Consider the following 21,297-nt stretch of genomic DNA (forward strand, 5'->3'; position numbering starts at 1 on the left):
ACTGCTGCTGATTCTGCAGGAATATAATGTCAGTCAGGTAAGTTACTATCTGTGTTGATACCCCCTTAGATGCCCAATCAAAGCCCAAGGGCAGGGTCCACTTTAGGTGGGAATCCAATGGAAGACTCACCTACATAAAGCCCTAGACAGAAAGAAACTCATAGAATCCAGTGCCCCAGGGAAGGAAATCCACCTTGACAATGAGAACAGAAGGAGACGGAGTGCTTGTGTTGGAAACATTATAACCATGAAAATGCCATTAGGCAGATTTCTAGTCTGGATTCATTTCAGTTATCTAGTCCAGGAGCATTCAAGAGGTAAATGGTGTTTAAATGGGCTGGAGCTAATCGTGCCTCAAGACTTCATAGTAAGCAGCAAGAACCAGATCCTTGCTAGTGCAATATGCCTCCGTAATGAACCTCAAATAATTCCGATAATTGATCTTCCAATTAAATTAAATTAAAATCACAGTAAAGGAGCACATAAGAAACTGTTTTATGGGGGCTAGAGAAGTGGCTCAGCTGTTAAGAGCACTGACTGCTATTCCAGAGGTCCTGAGTTCAAATCCCAGCAACCACATGGTGGCTCACAACCATCTGTAATGAGATCTGATGCCCTCTTCTGGTGTGTCTGAAGACGGATATTGTGCACTTTCATAGAATAAATAAATCTTAAAAAAAAAAAAAAAGAAACTGTTTTATGAGGTGGTGGGAGCAATAAAGGATTGATTATATAATCAGGTTTAGCTTACTAAAAACCATATGCAGATCTGCGTAAGGAAATAGAAGACAATAAAAATATTTGCAATGTCATGACAAAGAGTACTTAGATGATCCTTGGAGAAAGCTTTGTTGCTTACACTAGCCTAGGTGCTGTGTGATTTTTTCCTGAGGAAATATAAACAAATGCCTACTCATTCCAGATAGGGCACAAACAACACATCCCACCCAGATCTTGTTTGACCAATCAAGAAATTCACCCTGCTTGGGGTGGGAGAGATGGCTCAGAGGTTAAGAGCACTGACTGTTCTTCCAGAGGTCCTGAGTTCAATTCCCAGCAACTACATGGTGGCTCAAAACCATCTGTAATGGGATCTGATGTCCTCTTCTGGTGTGTCTGAAGACAGCCACAGTGTACTCATATACATAAACAAACAAACAAACTTAAAATAAATTCACCATAATAATTTCACCATATGAAATCTTAGTTCAGCATGGTGGGGACTTCTCCAGAAGGTATAGATGGAGACCCCTCTTCAGTTAACTTTCCACACACTGTAACTGTAGCACCTCTCAACACCTCATGCTGCTGGGGCAGAATTACATACAATCGGGAAGTGTTAATAGGGGGAACGGACTTTTTAAGGTCCAGTCTTAAACTTGATGTATCCAGTAACATGCGATATAATACCATTGATCAAAAATTCCAGTTGTTTTGTCCCTGTGGGATATGGGTCAATTATCACTGTTGTATAGCTGACCTTTGCCATATATCAAACATGAATATATGAAAATTTGATTAAGATGACATTTCTTGTTGTTTTGAATGGCTCCTTTGAAGCTTTTTTCGCCCATAAGCTTTTATTAGAGTCAGGTTGAAATTTTTCAGTAAACTTTGAATTTTAAAGTTGTGATTTACAGAATTATTGAAAGTGATTGATATATTGTTTTTCTGACCATGGGCATATTAGATTCTATTATATTTTAAAATAATCATTCCGTCCCACTAACCTTATGAGTCTTAAGAGCCAGACATGTAGCTCTTGCTAATTTTATCTTGGTAACATCAAGTTTTGGAATCATTCTATAAAAATCTGGATTCTTCTTAATTTTTTCAGTCAAAAGGAAAGTTTTCTGGGACATTCATGCCACTACTGCACCAATAAAGATATCTTGCCAGGTTAGTCTTTATTGTAGTTTGCATGGTTCGTGGCTGACATCACATCATGTGCCAAACACACCTCTGACGTCACTAATTTTCGTGACCTCCCAAAGGGAAATGTTGAGGAAGAGAGTTTCATCATTTTAAGCTTTTGGGGAGAGGACAGGGCTAGATAATGAATTTGGAGGGTGTTCTGATTCAGCCAACTGTAGGTCAACACAAAAGAAATGCTGAATTATGGGGGAGTTGTGAGAAAAGAAGTTCCAAGGATTTGTCATATAAAGAGCAGTGAGTGCCATACTCAGGGGCCACTGGGCTTTTGTTTGAATCCCTACCATGGCGAGAAAAGATTGTGCTTTAGAATAAATCTGAGGGATTTGATTTTGGGATCAACTTCATCGAACAAGACTTGGCTGCTAGGCAACGCACTCGCAGGCAGGAATAGTATGCCAATTCCCGCCAGAGAATTAGAGTCATGTCATGACGGCAGCGCCCCCAGACCACCGCTAAGAAGCATTTCTTGGTGTCCATGTTGCTCCGGGTGCCCGTAGGTTCTAACTAAGACCACTCATTTCTGTCCTTATCCTTTCCACAGTTCCTCCAGTAAATAACTCAAGTTGTGGGAAAGCCACATGGCCAGGAAGCAGCCATCAGGGAAGGTCCCCAAGAATGGCACTCATCCCTTTCTCTGCCCACTAGGATTTGGGGCGCAGTGTCACTCCGCCCTGCTGAACTCGGCGCAGGAAGCGTAAATTAGCAGTACCATGGGGTACTGCCCCGAAGCGTGTGTAAATTAAAACCCGTGAATTTCCAGACACTCAAAAGGTAGATACCCTCTTTTTCTCGGGTGCAGTGGCCCCAGTGAAACTCAGACATAGGTCCTCCCCAATTCTAGAACTTTACGCTTGGTTTTTGACAGGAGGCCGGACAAAAGGCGCACTTGAGGTTCTTCATCCAGGAAGTAAGACACAAAATACCGCGAGAATCTCCGGGCACGTCAGAGGCTTATCTCTTTAAGAGAGTAGGCGGGGCGTCCACCTTACCTAATCCGCCCTGCTTCACACTAGTACCGCCTCCACTCCGATCCCAGGGTCCCCTGCGCGGCGGGCGCGCTTCTAGTGCTTTCCGCGCGGGCGGTGTTGCGCATGCGTTCGCGTGTGGTCCCGCCCCCCTCCGACCTCGCCGCTCCTCTGCTTGGGGTTGAACTTCCCGCCTGGTCTTCCCTGGGCGATAGCAATGTGGCACATCCCTCCTCGGAAGTGAAGGGACAGAAGCGTCCTAGGCCTCTTCACCCTTGCTGACGGCTTCGCGCCAAGGGCTGCCATGGCCACGGGGTTCTCCTTTGGGTCCGGGACCCTCGGCTCCACCACTGTGGCCCCCGGCGGCACCGGCACAGGCAGCGGATTCTCCTTCGGCGCGTCTAGGTAACCGTGCTGACTAGCCTTTGGTACTGTGGTGCTCTCCCGCGAGGATCGGCATGTAGAGGCCTGCCTTCAGGCTGCCTGGCTTCCTTACGATCCCCGCAGGGCTGTGAATGTTCGGGGAGGGGACCTCTGCTGCCGGGGATCTGCAATCCCCAGGCGCGCCGTGACGACACGGAGTGGGCCTGACTGCTGGAAGCGGCCTGGCATCGCGGCTGCGCCTACGCGACACCTCAGGCTCAGGGACAGAATGGGTGTTGAATGAATGACGACAGCTTGTTGCTGGCTTTTAGGAACAGAAGAATATGTAGAACATAAGGGGAAAAAAATCCCTTAGTGGTTTAGATTTCATTACAGTATTTAAGGTTTTGAACGTTAACGGTGGTTTGTTTCAAGCCTTTGTGCCACAGGACCCCATCTCTAAGCTTTTATGGCATTTATCATAGTTATTTTGTGCCACATACAGATTGGCATAGCATCGTAAAGCATTGTGTTACAACCGTCCACATGGTCTTTTCCTTTCACTACAAGCCTAAGTAATATGTTTCTCGTCTGCAATATATTCAGGTAGCGACACATGAATAGCTAGGGATTCCAGAAAGCTCTTTCAGTGAAAGAATTAATCACTCAGTCTATGGAAATGTGTACTTGAAGGACAGGTATCTCCTGAAATGTAAGAAGAATGTGGATATTGACTAAAAAGGCTGTAGACTTAATGAAAGCTCTTTTATTTTCTAGTCCCGTTAGATACAGCACATCCAAAATAACAGTACTATCAGACTGCCCCTGCTAAGTTACATTTTTGCATACGCTCTCTTAGCTTCACTACCTATACTGTCTAGTGCGTGGGCGTTTTACATTCATCTGTGCATCATGGGTGTGCATTGCCCTCAGAGACCAGACCCCCTACCCGCCAAACACACACTTAGTTAAGGCCCACTGTGAGTTACCAGGTTTGAAATTTAAAATGGGAGGGTTGGGGCTGGAGACCTCCGTGTGCTACTGAGGCCAGAAGCCATGGTAAGGCCTCTGAGAATCTTACCTTGACCTTTTAACACTGATCCATCTCCAGCTCTACTTAGTTTAAATTACATGTCTTAAAAATAATTACAAAACAGACCATACATTTAATATATTTATAAAAATATAAATATATATTTATATGAAATACAATACTTTCTGTTTTAAGTCACTGGGAGACTAATACAATAGAGTACTCCTGCCTTTACTCATCCATCCTAAGTTCTAGTTCTTTTTTTTTTTCTTTCTTTCGGAGCTGGGGACCGAACCCAGGGCCTTGTGCTTGTTAGGCAAGCGCTCTACCGCTGAGCTAAGTCCCCAACCCCCAAGTTCTAGTTCTTGAAGAAGCTCATCATCTGCTACTCAAGCCTCCCTACTGCAAGTCTACATTTCCAGTGTTTAAATTGCGGCTTTCCCTCTTGGGCTCCCAGGGTGTGCAGAAGACTGAATAGCTCTTATGACTCGCTGTGGGATTGATGGTTCCTGGAAATAAGGAGCGTGATATTCTTACCAGGACTGTGGTTGTCTTAATTTAGCTAGCAAATGGCTGTACGTTAAATCAGAGCTATCTTCTCTCCATCACCTTGCAGGTGGTTGGTGAACCTCTCTCTCTCTCTCTCTCTCTCTCTCTCTCTCTGTGTGTGTGTGTGTGTGTGTGTGTGTGTGTGTGTGTGTGTGTGTTTTGATGATTATACCTGAAGCTTTGTGCTTGGTAGACAAGCCTCCATCCCTGAGCCATGCCCCAGCCTCTTTTTAAATGTTTTAAAACAAGTATTATGCTGCACTGAATGAAGGTCTTGACACAGTGGAAGTGCAGTGCTGGGGAACTGTACCCCATTGCTCTTTCTATACTTTATTTCCTGGCAGACTCAGAAGTCTTGAGCTGACCTAGAATTCACTTGAAACTTGGGTAGGCCTTGATTTGACAATCCTGCCACTTGGGTAAGTAGCTGTTATTATAGACCTATGCCACCAATTCTAGATGCCCCCCTTTTTAAAAAAAGATTTGAGACTGCCTCATTAAGTTGCTCAGGCAAGCTTGAAAATTGCAGTTTCCTGAATAACTGGGATTACAAGCATGTTACTGTGGTTGGTGTGATTTTGACTTTCAGAAGTGGCAGAATTGGAAGTAATAAATATGTACCACGAGTAGTAAGATTTCCCATTGTGTTTTATGTGTTATAGTCTATTAATTTTCTTACATGATTTTCGAGGTGTCAAATTGTTGAAACCTTTTGTCATTTTTATAATCTTTCCCTGTACGTATCCAATTTGGACCTCTGGGGGTTGAGATGAACAATAAAGTTTTGAACTTCACAGTCCCCTCTTGTTACCAACTGTTGTTTATTTAGGTTTCCAGAAGCTATGTAAAGAGTTTCTTTTGTAAGCACAGTCTGGACAGAGGATATGATACTATAACAGTAAAGGGGCAGCAGTAACCTACCTAGAGTAACGTATGTATGTCTTTTTATGTGAGTCCTTGTTGAACTATTATAGTTAGAAGTGTGGACTGCTATCAAGTAGTTCAAAGGGAAAACAATCATCGTGGGCCATTTAAAATGTGCATACGAGGTTTCAAGTGAAGACTTGAGAGCATTGTGTTCTCTGTTGATTCTTACCTTGTGAGCTGACATCCTGTGGAGTGTGCTTTCCCAGTCTTGTGTTCCTTGCTTTTGTAGGAGTGAAGTTCCAGTGGTGCACGTGCTAAGCAAGTGCTACTGCTGCACACAGTGCTCTCAAGCCACACTTTGCTTTTTAAATTTTGAGGGGTGGTCTCGGTAAGGTTCCCAGACTGTCCTTGAGTGTGCTGTGTAGCCCACACAGGCCGAGAAGGTGGGATTGCTTTGCCTCCCAAATAGCTCACAGGTTCAGTATTGTTTTATTTAAGATAAACTTTACATTTGGTTTTGTTTTTAACGAGAAAAGGACGGTGTTTGAATTTGTTAGGCGTATTTCTTTTAATGTCTTTTGGATCATAGATTTTATGAGAGAAAACAATTTTAAGCAGTTAATTTTTTATTTTTCCAAAGTATGTATTAGCCATAGCAGACTTTGTTTTGTTTTGTTTCAATAAACAAGCACACCTTCTGTGGGGCTCAACTTCGGAACTCTCGGAAGCTCTGCGACACCAGCATCTACTTCTACTTCTGCCAGTGGTTTTGGAACAGGACTCTTTGGATCTAAGCCTGGCACTGGATTCACTCTAGGAGGAACAAGTGCAGGTAAGGAGGATGGTCTTGTCCTCAGGGTAAATGAGATATTTCTTTCCTGGTTTCCGTCCTCTGTCTTTATTTAAGAACCATCACTGGAATTGGATGTTTGTGTGGGAGAGGGAGCAGCTCAAGAGAAGCATCGGAAAGTCGTAAGCATGAATCAAGATGATTTTTGTAAATTATATAATGCAGTATTTTTTCTTTAGTAAAGATGCTTAAGGCAGTTTACCAATTTGTTTTACATTTTGATATTAAAATAGAAAAAAGTGTCGTTCTTGAAAGTCTCTGAGTGGTAGATAGTACCTTCCAGCTTTAGTACTGTGTGCTTCAAGTCTTTCCTTATTCACCTTTTATTCTCTAGGGAAAACGCTTGTGTTTGTTGCTATAATACATATATCAGTCTTATTTTAAGTATCATTCTCTGAAGGTGGAATCTAGAAGGAAACCATCTTTATTTTATTTTATTTTATTTTATTTTTTTTTTTGGAGCTGAGGACCGAACCCAGGGCCTTGCGCTTGCTAGGCAAGCGCTCTACCACTGAGCTAAATCCCCAACCCCGGAAACCATCTTTATTGATCATTCAGTTTGTCTTTTTGTGTCTGGGAATAGCAGCTACAACCATACAATTAATTCTGGGTAAGAAGTTTTGAGAAGAGCAAACTCTGCCTTTCTAATGACTTGTGGGTTTTCTCCTCTTGAACTATTTCAGAGTAGGAAAAAGAAGAATAATTGTAAAGAACTTGTATGGAGCCCATATAATTGTTTTTCAAAAACCTTTCAGTGTTTGGTTATATAAAACCTGAATGCTTCAATGTTATGCCTGTGTAAGTTATAGATGTATTTTAAACATAGGTAGTTTTGGATATGGATCCAAAAATTTCACTAGTTGCCTTAAGAGAAAAAATCAGCAGCAAGGATTAAACCTCACAAACACGAAGGCAAGTGCTCTTCCGCTGAGAGGTATGCTCCCCACCCCATGATTCTGTGATGTTACAGATAACTAAAAGGTATGACAGGGCTGTTAACAGCTTACAGAGACAACCAGGGCTTGATTCTAAGACTGTCACACAGTCTCTTTTCCACTAAAGCATCACATACCTAAAATGCAATGAACATAAATCCACATCTAAAACTACCTATGTGGTCTCACAATGTTTTTGAGGATGCTAGTAATCTAGCAATATTTTTGAAATAAAATTAATAATAAGATTTTGAACTAAAGCAATGCAAAGGAAGGAAAAAGTATCAGGGATTCTGCCGTGAGTGATTGACTTGGCTAAAGTGAGTGTGTGCAGGCTTTTGTGTTGTGGTCAGGTGCATGACTCAGAGGGACACCAAGGTCTACCAGCCAGGGGATTCAGGTAGGCAGGGATTTAGGCTCACAGTGGGTGTGGTGTGCATGCCTGCTCTTTCAGTGCTAGGGAGGCTAACACGGTAGGAGTGCTCTGCCTACTTAGCAAGACACTGCCTCAGTAAACCAAAGACGCTGGTGGCAGCTAGGGTTAGATTCCTGTACCTGTTGATGAAACTGGAGCCTTCAGTGGTGGAAGCAGCAAGAGAACTCTGGGAGCAGTGCAGGAAGGAGATGCACAGGCAAGGCCTGGAAAGGAGGAGTGGGGAGAGAACGTGGTGCTGATAGGGATGGAGTCCAGGAGAGGGGGTCTCCAGGAGTACAGTCTGGGTGGGACAGGAGGGGCTGTTTTTCTGTTGACAGCAAAGGGAGTACAGGGAATAAGTGCTATTGTAGCCATTGTAGGCAAGCTAGGGAAGGAACTGAAATTGATTATACAGTTTTAGAGTGGTTGTTTTTACATTTCTTTTTCTTTGTGGTCCCCCCACTTTCTGAAACAGGGTCTCACTGTGTCACTCTGTCTGTCCTGGAACTTAGTATATGCATATCAATATACCAAATTGGTTTAGAATTCACAGAAATTGCCTGACTCTGCTTCCTGAGTGTTGGGATCAAAGGCTCGAGCCACCACACCCATCTTGCATTTCTTTCTTAACCCAAAGTTTTTGTATTCAGCATGATTTAGTCCCAACTGGTGTATCTCTATCCTATTTCTTATGGTAGAGAAAAGGATCACAGACATAAAATACTGTCTAAAGTCAACATATCATTTATATGATTAAGATAAAAATAGATTTTTTGTTTGTTTGTTTGAAACAGGAACAACAGCTACTACATCTGCATCTACAACAGGCTTTAGTTTAGGATTCAGCAAACCTGCAGCATCTGCCACACCGTTTGCCCTGCCCGTCACTTCTACCACAGCTACTGGTCTTACTCTCTCGTCTGCTCTGACATCAGCTCCCGCAGGTGAGACAGAATGGGAAAAAAACTGAATTTGTTGGTTATATTAAATTTTTTTTTCAATTAGAAAATAGCAGTAGCCATTTAAATTAAACATCTCTGGACTGGGGAGATGGTTAAGTGAGTAAATTGTTTTACTGTACAAGCATAAACATTTTTTAAAGGACAACTATACTTTGGGAAATTTATTTGAATAGTTAATTGATTTTGTCCTATTGAATTCTTGACTTTTCAGAGTCAGGCTTAGTGGTCCACACCTATGATTTGCGAGGGAGAACAGGAGAATCTTGAGTTCAAGGCAAGGCTTGTCTATGTGACAAGACTATCTGGAAAAAATAAGTTAGCATTGGCTATTAAAGCTGTTATGACTTGAAATGTGGTCTCTACTAAGAGTAACAAGTCAGAGGAGTTGGGGATTTAGCTCAGTGGTAGAGCGCTTGCCTAGCAAGTGCAAGGCCCTGGGTTCGGTCCCCAGCTCTGAAAAAAAGGAAAAAAAAAAAAAAAATAACAAGTCAGAGGAGTGAAGTGTAGAGATGTTTTTATCTTCTTTGTTTTTAAGAGACTGTTGATGGCAGAAAGTGTAAAGACATTTATAAACTTACCTAGTTCATGATTCATTTACTTTTAAAGGTAGAATTGTTGGCTGGGATTAAAAATTATACTGTTGTTTAGAATTATTTGCTGGGTACCATTGCAATAGTTCCCAAGGGAGGAGGGGATTTTGTTGGATGAGGGGGAAATGGGAGAGTTACTAATTTCTGCCTTGAAACTCGTATTACTCTTTATTCCGAGTATTTCCTAAGTTTCCTTGGGCAAGTGGTTTCAGATGTGTCTGAGGGTTTGTTTGTTCGTTTTTTGTTTTTAAGATTTATTTATTTATTTTATGTATATGAGTACACTGACCTTCTTCACACAAACCAGAAGAGGGCATTGGATCCCATTATAGATGTGTGAGCCACCATGTTGTTGCTGGGAATAGAACTCAGGACCTCTGGAAGAGCAGTCAGTGCTTTTTTTTTTTTTTTTTTTTTTTTTTTTTTTTGTCCCGGCTGGGGGCCCAAACTCAGGGCCTTGTGGTTTGCTAGGGCAAGCGCTACCACTGAGCTAAATCCCTAACCCCACAGTTAGTGCTCTTAACTGCTGAGCCATCTCTCAGCCCTCCCTCTGGGGTTTTAAAGTGCTGTTTCTGTGTGAAGGCTATTCATCTCTCTCTCTTTCACTTTCAGCATCCACAGGATTTACGTTGAATAACTTGGGAGCAACACCAGCCACAACTACAGCAGCATCAACAGGGCTTTCCTTAGGGGGGGCCTTAGCTGGTTTGGGAGGTTCACTTTTCCAGAGCGGAAACACAGCAACATCAGGTAATTAATAGTATTCCTTTTTCAAAAGTAAATATTTGTATTTACATTTACTTTATTTTAGCTTGCTAAAAAGAATACTTTTTCATATAATGTTTTTCTTTCAATATGAAAACCAAAGTAATTTCCTATATAAGTGGACATCTTAGCCATATTTTAGAACATGTCGTTCGTTTACCTCAATGAGCCTATTATAAGAAGGATTTAGAAAATTTCCACAGGTATTTGTCTTTTAAGTAAATGTCAGTTCAACTGTCTTGGGCAGGGGGTGTGGTTCAGTGGTGATGCTTGTTTAATGTGAGTTATAAGAAAGGTTTACATCCTAACTTCATGTATTACAGCCATATAGACCTGTATTCTTAATGTGGTTTTCATTCTAGAAGTCAGCAGAGGGTGTTGTTGAGAGTGAGTAAAGCTTTCCTGTTATTTGAAGACATTGTAATTGTTTCATGTACGAGTATATAACCTCAGGAGTTTCCATGGTTTACCAGTTAGAATATTTAAATATAGGAACCATGGTGTTCTTAGGCCCATTTATAATAGCTTTTCCTTTGGTCGTGTAGGAGGAAAAGCATGGCCTAGTTGTTTCTGCCAAAGAACCTAGTAATTTTTGTCTTCTATCAAGGGAATGGAAAAGAGCCAGGCAGTTCAAAGGAAGGAAAGGAGTGGGCCAGGCTAACCTATAGAAATCTGGTAGTGTTCAAATTTGCCTTATCCTGTGATTGCTAGTTTTTGCTATTCTCTAGTTTTGTATTTACTCAAAACACCTTCCAGTGACCAGACATATAATGACTGTATCATGCCTGCTTGTAGAATAAGCATGTGAACATTTTTCACACAGATTTGTATGAAATCAAAATGATGGTAAAATGAAAAGGAGAGGCAAGAGTTTATTTTATAACCTCCTAGCACTCTGAATTTGCTTTTCTTATCCCTGTAGCCAAATTCTAGATAGAAGCAACTTGAGCTCCTTTAAAGGGAGTATAGCAGAGGTTACAGCTTAGCAGCTGGGCAGTGCTGCCTATGCTGACAAGAGCTTGCATCCTCCTGTCTTCTTCACATCTCACGGAATCAGAAAGCAGAGGATTCTCAGCCAAATCTGCACCACTTCTTGGACTCTTGACACAGTGCTCAATGCTTATTTTATGCCCCTGCTAACTTAAGTGCCATTGACTTTAAGAGTTGCAGGTGGGACTAGAGAGATTGCTCAGTGATTAAGAGCACTGACTGCTCTTCCAGAGGTCCTGAGTTCAAATCCCAGCAACCACATGGTGGCTCACAACCATCTATAATGAGATCTGATGCCCTCTTCTAGTGTGTCTGAAGACAGCTGCAGTGTACTTACATAATAAATAAATAAATCTTTTAAAAACATTTTTAAAAAAGAGTTGCAGGTAGAGTGTCACTTTCATGAAGTGCTTGGGACAAGAATTGTTTCCCATATTGGCACGTTACAGATTGTGAGTTGGGGTTACCTAGCATAATAATATTTATTTAACTATTCTTTTAGTCACTGCCACAATTTAAATCTAGTTTTTAGTTATCACATCACATTTTCTCAATTTTTAAAACAGACTGTCCAGTAGCAGACATACCACTGTAGGAATGCATTGGTTTGTGGCAAAATAGATTAGTCAGCAAGAAATTCTAGTTGGCTTATAACTATAATTACTGTGACTAACAGTAGTCCATTTGAACCTTTTTGCCAGTGAGGTGAGATTTAAATAAGTAAATAAAGGTTGCTTAGTTTTTAAACGAGTTTTTTTTAAAAAAGAATAACTTGGGAATATGTAGTTAACACTTAACAGTTAAGGAATATCACAGTTATATTTTATAAATTCATATTAGATTGTTTTAAAATTGTGTAATTCCAAAATATCAAGCAGCAGGATGTATTCACCTGAAAATATATCACGTGAGATGGATTTTGTAGAAAAAGTTTTAGAAATAAATAAAAACAGAATGCTTACCTATGTCAAATTAGATACGGTCAGGCCTTTGGTAGTGAAAGATCCCAACTTCCAAACTAAATATAATTTTGAATCCAGCAAACATATCAATATTTACCCAAATCATGCCCCAGGTTTGTTTCATGTTAATCTCCTAAAACAAGTAGGGAGAACATCTGTGGTCTTAAAGTCAGGAAAGTTGATAAACGGGGTTGATAAAGGTGTTCGCTCATTACAGGTCTCGGACAGAATGCGTTAAGCTTGTCTCTGGGGACTGCAACACCTACTTCAGCAGCCAGCAGTGAAGGCCTTGGTGGTATAGATTTTAGTACCTCATCAGATAAAAAGAGTAAGTAGTGTTACCCCGTGTCGTGTTCTTACAGCACTGCCAGGATGCTTGCTTGCCAGTTCCTCAAACTCCCTGAAAGATCCCCTAGTGTGATCGATCGCCGAGACTCATTCATGTGGAACCTTCACAGTTGTTTATATTATCGTCAGTGTGTTGAGCAGAAGTTTGACTTCTGTAAATAGCTTAAGTTATGTCTTGTACAGCTATGTTACTTTATATGTTAATGCTTATTTGTAAATCAGGACAATGATCTGTTTATTCTGTAATCTACTCTTGCTCAGCTAACATTGGAAATAGTTATTATTCTATTGCTGTGCTAAAACACCATGACCAAGGCAACTCTAGGAGGATTATTTGCCTTACTATTCCAGTGGGCTAATAGTCAATTGTAACAGAGCAGAGATGGTCGGTGACAGGCAGCTGGGCTTCACTTGAGAGCCCACATCAAGGACAGCAAACAGAAAGTGGAAAGAACAAACTGCAAAGTGGGAATGGCATGTGGCTTTTGAAAATTGAGCCAGCCCCTGGTGACAAACTTCTCCAGCAGGGCCACCCTCTCCAATCCTACCCAAATTTTCAAAAACTGGGGTCTCAAGTATTCAGATTTTATGGAGGATATCTCATTCAGACGACAACCCTACATTAGTTTTAAGAAAATGAGCTATTTAGGGAAACAAAATTAAATCCTTGTTTTTTATTATCCCGTCTCATCAAATCTTAGACTTCATTTATAGAAGGAAGGTTCCAAATTTGGAAATGTTGAGCAGTGAAAGGTAGTGATAAATTAATTATTCCACATTTTTATGGAAAATAAATATGAATAGTCATGGAAGAACTAAAAGCCCATTTATATTGAAAGTAAATGACAAATGACATTAAAATTGGAGTACTTGATTTTTACATGCTTTCTCACATTTAATACCTCTGAAATCATGTGTCTTATCGAAGTAAATGGATGCACTGTGCTCTGGAGGAGGCAGAAATTCAATTAGTGTTAATAACAATAAGCAGTTCCTCAGGGAATGTATAGAGCACAGGATTGAGGAGTTCTCAGGTGGAGAAAGCATTTCCTTATGAACATTTATACCTCATTACTACTGTAAGAAATAGATGTTGAATGGTAGTGGATTGGCATTTTAAGCGATGTCCATTGTTGAGGTGTGATGTGGTCTGTGCTTGTGGCAGATGGGAAGGTTCTTGGAAAGAAGTGAATCCAAGGATTGAGGGTGCTGATGGATAGTTAGGTTGGTGAAGTGGGGACATTGACAGTGGTGATGGTGGTGTTTAAGTCTCTGGAGTTAGACTGGCGGACAGGGATGTAAATGATCATACCAGAGAACTTTGACAAACTCTTTCATCTCGATAGAGTCCATGCAGCCGAGCTCTGTAATTAATGTCTGCCTGGTGTCAGATCGCCATCACCATGTTGTGTTTCTTCCTTCAGTACAGGGACTCATATACTGGTGTTTGTATTTTATTTAATTTTTGTTAATTTAGAACTTGGAATGTGTTAATTTGTTGTTAAATGACCCTTTTTTACATGAAGCTTCTTGAATTTTTTAGGTGATAAAACGGGAACAAGGCCAGAGTAAGTTTATAATTTACCTATAAAAACTTTAATTACATTTTATTTACTAAATTGTTGGCAGATTGTATAGATGCAAGTAGATTTATAAGCAGGTATACATTTAGAGGGCAAAACATTTGTTTGCCAAAAATGATGAATTATTCTGGAAATCTTCTGAAATGTCAAATCTTTGATTACTAGTCATTGAGAAAATTTAAAGCCATTTCTAAGAAAAAGTGGTTGACATTTCCCAGTAATACAGATACTTTAGTTTTATCCGTGTCAGTGCTGACTGTTGACCCAGGACCTTGTGCCTGCTAAGTGTGTGCTTTACTACTGAGCTATTCCTGTAGCCCTTACAGTGTCAGTTTTACACACACAGATTACTTCTGTACTTCTGTTTCAGCCAAGACAACACCTTCCATATGTATCATATGCATGCTCGGAATATGGCCACTTTTTTTTACCTGCCAGTTACCTGCTTAGTTTATGAATTATTTATACAGGCATAGTCAGGTTCACTCCACAAGCATGCATTGCTTTAACCTATTAAGGTTGAATATCTATAACACTGGAGGTGTTTCAGATTTTGTATATTTATATAGATTAACAGTTAGCTGGACATACATGACCCAAAATTGAAAGCTTATGTCAGGAGGCTGAATTTTCCTATTTGAGTGAAAGTTATGAAATTCTAAAGTATGCTGAAAAACTGTAATCTCATGAAAAAAAGCTGTAGGTTTTTAAAAAATCTTAATTTTTTAAAATTGAATGTTAATCATAGAATCTTTGGATCAGAAGAAACTTAGTTCAACATCTCATTCAGTCTAGTATTTTCTAATTTTTTTCAGGCATTTAAATATTTTTCAGAATATTTGTGATGGACACCAATTTTTGGTAAGAAATATTGGTGTCAGATAAATTGTTAAAGTTATTTTCATGTCAAGAAAATTACTTTCTTTATAAAGACTGGAATAAAATTATAAGTAGAGAACGTAGATATATTCATTCCTCACAGGAAAATAGGACTCACTTGTCAATTCTTAGACTCTGGGTGGTGTTGATGCATCTGTGGACGGCATTAATGCAGTGTGGCTTTTCCTTAGGGATAGCAAAGCCCTGAAAGATGAAAACCTTCCTCCTGTCATCTGTCAGGATGTTGAGAATCTCCAGTAAGTACTGAGTGTAGTTACAGAATGAAACTTGAACATGCTTGGTACATTTTAGGGGAAATATCTTTTTGCTAAATATTTTATGGGCCGGGCCTTTTTCACATCTTTAATCAAGAAGATGCCCAGTAGACTTGTCTACAGGCCAGTCTGATGGAGGCACCTTTCCATCTTTGGAAAGATTCTCTTTCCAAATGTCTCTAGTTTGTGTCAAGTTGACAAAAATAGCATGCACACACAAATAATGTTGAAAATTTTTAATCAGAAAAGTAAAGAGTTAAAATTCTGTACGTACCATTCTATTAAAGTGTGTCAGGTGGTGGTGGCACAAGCCTTTAATCCTAGCACTTGGGTGGCAGACGCTTATGAAACTCTGAGTTCAAGGCCAGCCTGGTGCACAAATAGAGTTCTAGGACAGCCAGGACTGTTACACAGAGAAAGCATGTCTGGAAAAAGAAAAAAAAAGTGAATTAAGTTTTCAAATTTTAGACTATGACTGTCTTAATTGGGGTTTGTATTCATGCACAAACATGATGACCAAGAAGCAAGTTGGGGAGGAAAGGGTTTATTCAAGCTTACACTCCCACGTGGCTGTTTATCACCAAAGGAAGTCAGGACTGGAACTCAAGCAGGAGCTGATGCAGAGGCCTTGGAGGGATGTTACTTATGGCCTTGTTTCCTCTGGCTTGCTTAGCTTGTTGTCTTATAGAACCCAGCACCACCTGCCCAGGCATGGCACCACCTACAATGGACTGGGTCCTCCCCCCATTGATCGCTAATTGAGAAAATGCCTTCTAGCTGGATCTCATGGAGGTGTTTCCTCAACTGAGACTCCTTTCTCTATGATAACTTCAGCTTGTGTCCAATTGACACACAGAATCAGCCAGTACAATAACCACCTTATTATAAATGTACTTCTTTTTCTCTAGGGGAAATTTTTTTTAGATCTTGGTCTCTTTTTGTTTATTTTTTTTTTTTTAACTTTTCTTTTCCTGAAGAGTTACTTTACAAGTGTTTTGCCTGCCTGTATGCCTGTATTGTGTGTGTGGTGCCTATGCAGGTAGAAGAGGGCCTTGAACTGGAGGTAGAGATGGCGAGGGGATTGTGAGCAGATGTATGGGGTGCTGGGAACTGAACCTGGGACTTGTGCTAGACTAGTTTAGTGTTCTTATTTGTTGATCATCTCTCCAGCTTGTCTCCACACACATCATTTCTATCCCTTTCTTCCCCACCTCCAGCCCTTCCCTTCCAGTCCTCATTCCTTTCACTTTTGTTCTTTTGTTATTTTAGGAAATTTGTCAAGGAACAAAAACAAGTCCAAGAAGAAATTAGTCGAATGTCTTCCAAAGCAATGCTTAAAGTCCAGGAGGACATCAAGGCCCTGAAGCAGCTCCTGTCATTGGCTGCTAGTGGGTTGCAGAGGAACACACTCAATATTGACAAACTGAAGTTAGAAACTGCTCAGGTATGCCAGTCGGCAGCCATTTTTCTGTGTGTGTGTGTGTGTGTGTGTGTGTGTGTGTGTGTGTGTGTGTGTGTGTGTGTGTTCGTGTTCCTGAAGCAGGAATTTACTTAATTATAAAGTTGGATGTTTACACACTATTAAGATGGGAGCATTGGTAAAACTTTAAATTGCTGTTAGTACTTTTTATTTGATGTTAAGTATGACCGCTGTATGTATATATAACAATAAGTAGTTTTTAGTTTTTAGCCTAAATTAGTTTTCATGACAGCCGTTTGGAATAGGTACTGTTATCCTTATTATGTAATTATACAGATCTTACAGATCTCTAAGATCTGTAGAGAACGTTGTTAGAGGCTGAAGAACAGCCCCTGCTGGTTCCACCCTCAACCATGAACTCTCATCCGAGTGCTTCTGGCTGCGCTTACCTTAGAAAGGAGGGAAATACCATGACAGAAAATGTTTTCTAATTTGTCAGTTATATAGATTAAAAACTATGATATGCCTTGTTAGTATTAAGTTTAACTTTATTTGCTAGTCTTGGTTAAACCTACGTAATGAGAATAATAAGACTAATATCTGTCACTTGTGACTACTGAATTTTCTCCATCTGTGGCATCATACATGTAATATAGATAAGTGGTTCTTTTTTTTTTTTTTTTTTTTTTCGGAGTTGGGGACTGATCCCAGGGCCTTGCGCTTCCTAGGTAGGCGCTCTACCACTGAGCTAAATCCCCAGCCCCAGATAAGTGGTTCTTATCTACCTCACAGACGGAGAGTGATAATACAGGAATTACTTGTACTTTATGTGTTGTAATTAGAAAGTCATCCTTTCCTACCATCTTGACTGAGTTACGGGTTAAGTTTCATGTGATGCCTTTTCATTCTAGGCTTATCAATTGCTCCTCAAAATGAAGTGATAGAATTTTCAATAGAACTTCCAAGGGTAGCTTTGTAATATGTCTTTTAAGTCATTTGTTCAAGAATAATTTTAAAAAACTATTAAAATGGCTGTTTTAAACTGTGATGTTTAAACGGAATTGGAAGACTTTTCTGTTGCCAGGGTCCCACTGCCTAATCTTTTCATTAAATATGAGCACAATATTCATCTGTGTTTTTCTTGGACATTTTTTTTTTGTCATTTTCTCAGTTATTTTATCATTGGGTACTTTCTAGAAAAAAAAACCCAAAATGTTAATTATGCTTTAGCTAAGTGAATATTTATGCTTTGATTAAACATGAAATCATGAAACTGAATTTTGTATGTGAAATACATGAATTTGTCCATTCATAAAACATTACCATTAGCCAGTAAAGGAGGTGGCAAACTAAGAGAATCTGTGTTAGTCAAGGTTCTCTAGAGGACCAGAACTTAGAGAATGAATCTATATGTATATATAGAAGGGGGATTTATTAGAAGGGCTTACAGGCTGTTGTCTAGCTTGTCCAACCAGAGTTTCTTCAGTCTGTGCGGCCAGATGTCTCAGCTAATCTTCAGTAAATGCTGTACTCCCAAAGAAATATAGACTTTAATGGCCATGAAGAAATGACTTAACAGTGAGAGCAAGCAGGCCAAGAGAACTAGCTTCCTTCTTCCACATCCTTTATATAGGCTGCCACCAGGTATGGCCCAGATTAAAGGTGGATCTTCCTACCTCAAAGAGTGGGTCTTCCTACTTCTAATGATTTCATTGGGGAAAAAAATGCCTCACAAAGTGAAGGTTTTAGTTAATTCCTGGCATGTAATCAGGTTGACCACTAAGAATCCCAGCAGTATTCGTGAATGCACTGTTATTCTAGAACTGAATGACTCCATTCGTTCAGAATGGAGTCAGAATTGGGATGTATGTAGCAGAATTGGAAAGTCTTGGGATAAAAAGATAGTGGGGCTGAATGAAATAGTAAGAGACTTACATAGGTAGAGCCTGGGGTAGTTAAGCTCAGATGGCAGAGCTTTAAGGAAGTGCCACTTGAAGATTCTTCACAAAGCCTGAAAGTCTATGTCAAGAACTAATCCTCACCCAAAGTTTGAACTGTTGGTTTAAGTAGTGCACTGAGTTCTTTGTGATATTATCACCAATCTTTACTCCAAAAATTTTCTTTGAAGAAAACCTTTCTAGGAAATAAACGGATTCTTTGAAAGTTGACAGACCGACGGTTACAAAGCCTCATAAACAGTCTGTCTGTCTGTCTCTCTGTCTGTCTGTCTGTCTGTCTATCTATCTATCTATCTATCTATCTATCTATCTATCAGTCATGTTTTTGGCAAAGCAACTCTAGGTACTATGTAAGTTAATAAGTTAAGTAGGTTGGTTGTGTTCTTTTGTGTGTGTTTGATTGGAGTGGATGACAGGTATATTAATGCTATGTTGTTGGGTTTTGTTGTCACAGCATTCAATGAACTGTTTTAAAAATCTGTATCTTTTGAGGACTTTTGGCTTTAAGGACCAAAAACTGACTCTGCTAAAAATAACAACAACAACAAAGAATCTTTAAATCAATGAGATAAAATGTGTCCAGGCAGAAAGGACTGAAATTGACAGTTTTATTATGAGTCTAGTGTATGATAATGTTTATGGTAAGTCTAGAAAATAAAAAGGTTTTAAGTATTACAAAGGTTTGTGTTCAGGAAAGAGAAGAGACAGAGGCCAGGAGTATGACCTAGGCATATGTGAAGATCTGCCAGGAGTTTGTTACTGCAGAATCCTGCACTCATATAAGTAGGTAGTGAGAGGTGCTGGGTGGTAGAAACCGAAGGGTGAAAAGGCCATGCATGCCTGGAGAGGTAGGTAGGAGGCTGAGGCAGGAGGATTGTGAGTTGAGGCTAGTCTGGATTACATAATAGGGCATTATCTCAAAAACAAAAAATAAAATTGTTTAAACAACCATTTTGACTTTGACAGCTTGTTAGTTTAACACAGGGAAAAGTTAGTATAGGCAACATAAGTTTATGTGACTTCTTTTTAAAAAGTAAGTTAAAAAATAGAAGTTGAAAAGAGTAGTGGAATGTCAGGAGTATGGAGGGTAAGGTGTTTAAAAAGAGAGCATTAGTCCTGAAGACTCACTGGGTAGGTGTGATGGCGTTGAGGAAGAGTAGAAGGCTTGTAGGCTTCCCACACCGTGCCACACAGTGCCTTAGACAAGGAGGGTCTGGGACCCACTTCCTCACCTGCAAGGAGAGAAGCAGCTGTGGTGTGGGCTTATTCCTGACTGAGGAGACGGCATGAGCAAAGCGTTCAGCAGTGTTAGTGTCAGGCCTCAGCTATCCAGATGTAATCCTTGCTGACATCTGCCTCTGCTTTGTTCTAACTGCTTACTTTTTCTTAAAAACAGTATTTCCTACGTTTGCATAGTGAAGGTTTTAAAACAGTACCATAATCCTTTCATTGTGGTTTAGTTCATTTTATAAAAATTGGAGAATTTTATGCACAGTTCCTCAAAAAAGATCAGTATATTTTTATCATAAAATTTACTGGGGTTGGGGATTTAGCTCAGGAGGCCCTGGGTTCGGTCCCCAGCTCCGAAAAAAAAAAAATTTACTGAGAGCTTAATTTGTCTTCTTTCGAAAGCGGTTTCAGCAGCATGTAAAGCAGCTTGTTCTGTTGTTTGTTAAAGTATGTCCATTCAGTTTGACATCTCAGTTAAGAAATAGTTTATATACTAGCCTCTTACCTGGTGTTTTTGTTTATTTGTTTCCTGTATGTGTTTTTAAAATCTGGTGTGTTAGGAGTTAAAGAATGCGGAAATAGCGTTAAGAACCCAGAAAACACCACCTGGACTCCAACATGAAAATACAGCTCCTGCTGAGTAAGTTACTGGATTTCGTTTTTAAACAGAACAGCAGAGCACACAGAAGTTTTGGTCTGCTACATGGGAAGGCTTACCTTGGAGCTTTATAATGATTTCTCCTAATTCTCCGAAGAGAGTGGTGTATTATCTCACTTAAAGGCTAAGATCTGAATTTCCGACTACCTTTGATAAGATGACAGAGTCCAAGTGTTCACTAGTGTAGCTATTGTGCTCCACTCCAATCCTGTGTTACCTCTTTTTCAATCCATCACTCAAGGTCTTAGTGACCTTCGAGGTGAGGTTTGTGTGTGCGGGCCTGATTCTTGCTCCTCTACTCTCCTCATTTTCCTTTTCCCTACGGAAGCTATGGATTTTATATGTACTATTTATCCAAACCCCTTATTAAATTTATCACATGTATTTTGTTTTCACATTCTGTAAGTCTCTTTTACATTTCCTCCTCCAACACCTTGTATTGTTTGCAAAATAATGACTTCTTAAGGATAACTGCTTATATAACACTACAGTTGACCAAGTTCAGGAAAGAACTGATACTATCTCCTCAGATTAGCATGACATGCTTCCATTCTGACGTTACCTTGCCTTTTTCTACTAACAACATAGTTCATGTTGCCAAAAGGCTTTGCACCTACTCATCTCTCCTGTCCCCTTCACCTCATTTTCCTACCTCTTTCCCTGGCATGTGCCTTACCTCTCACTATACTGCCCTCCCCGCCGTCGATTACACATTTTTATATTATTCTAAAAGCTGTTAAATACTTGATTGTAAAATTTAGTGAA

The 21,297-nt window shown here is 40.0% G+C and overlaps 1 protein-coding gene across 2 annotated transcripts in view; it reads left to right on the forward strand.

Annotated features, from left to right (window-relative positions):
- The first annotated feature begins 3,034 nt into the window (after nt 1-3,034).
- Nucleotides 3,035-21,297, forward strand: part of Nup58 (nucleoporin 58) — a 48,557-nt gene continuing 30,294 nt past the window's right edge. The window contains exons 1-9 of one of the 2 annotated variants that reach the window (XM_032918332.1): nt 3,035-3,305; nt 6,402-6,544; nt 8,707-8,856; nt 10,077-10,214; nt 12,399-12,509; nt 14,073-14,097; nt 15,183-15,248; nt 16,536-16,710; nt 20,435-20,514. In XM_032918332.1, coding sequence (XP_032774223.1) covers nt 3,205-3,305; nt 6,402-6,544; nt 8,707-8,856; nt 10,077-10,214; nt 12,399-12,509; nt 14,073-14,097; nt 15,183-15,248; nt 16,536-16,710; nt 20,435-20,514 — 989 coding nt within the window. In that variant the 5' untranslated portion in view covers nt 3,035-3,204. The remainder of the gene's footprint in view (nt 3,306-6,401; nt 6,545-8,706; nt 8,857-10,076; nt 10,215-12,398; nt 12,510-14,072; nt 14,098-15,182; nt 15,249-16,535; nt 16,711-20,434; nt 20,515-21,297) is intronic. The other variant, XM_032918331.1, reaches the window with a different exon arrangement.

The sequence above is a fragment of the Rattus rattus genome, chromosome 12 (genome assembly GCF_011064425.1).
Source record: "Rattus rattus isolate New Zealand chromosome 12, Rrattus_CSIRO_v1, whole genome shotgun sequence".
Classification (NCBI taxonomy): Eukaryota; Metazoa; Chordata; class Mammalia; order Rodentia; family Muridae; genus Rattus; species Rattus rattus.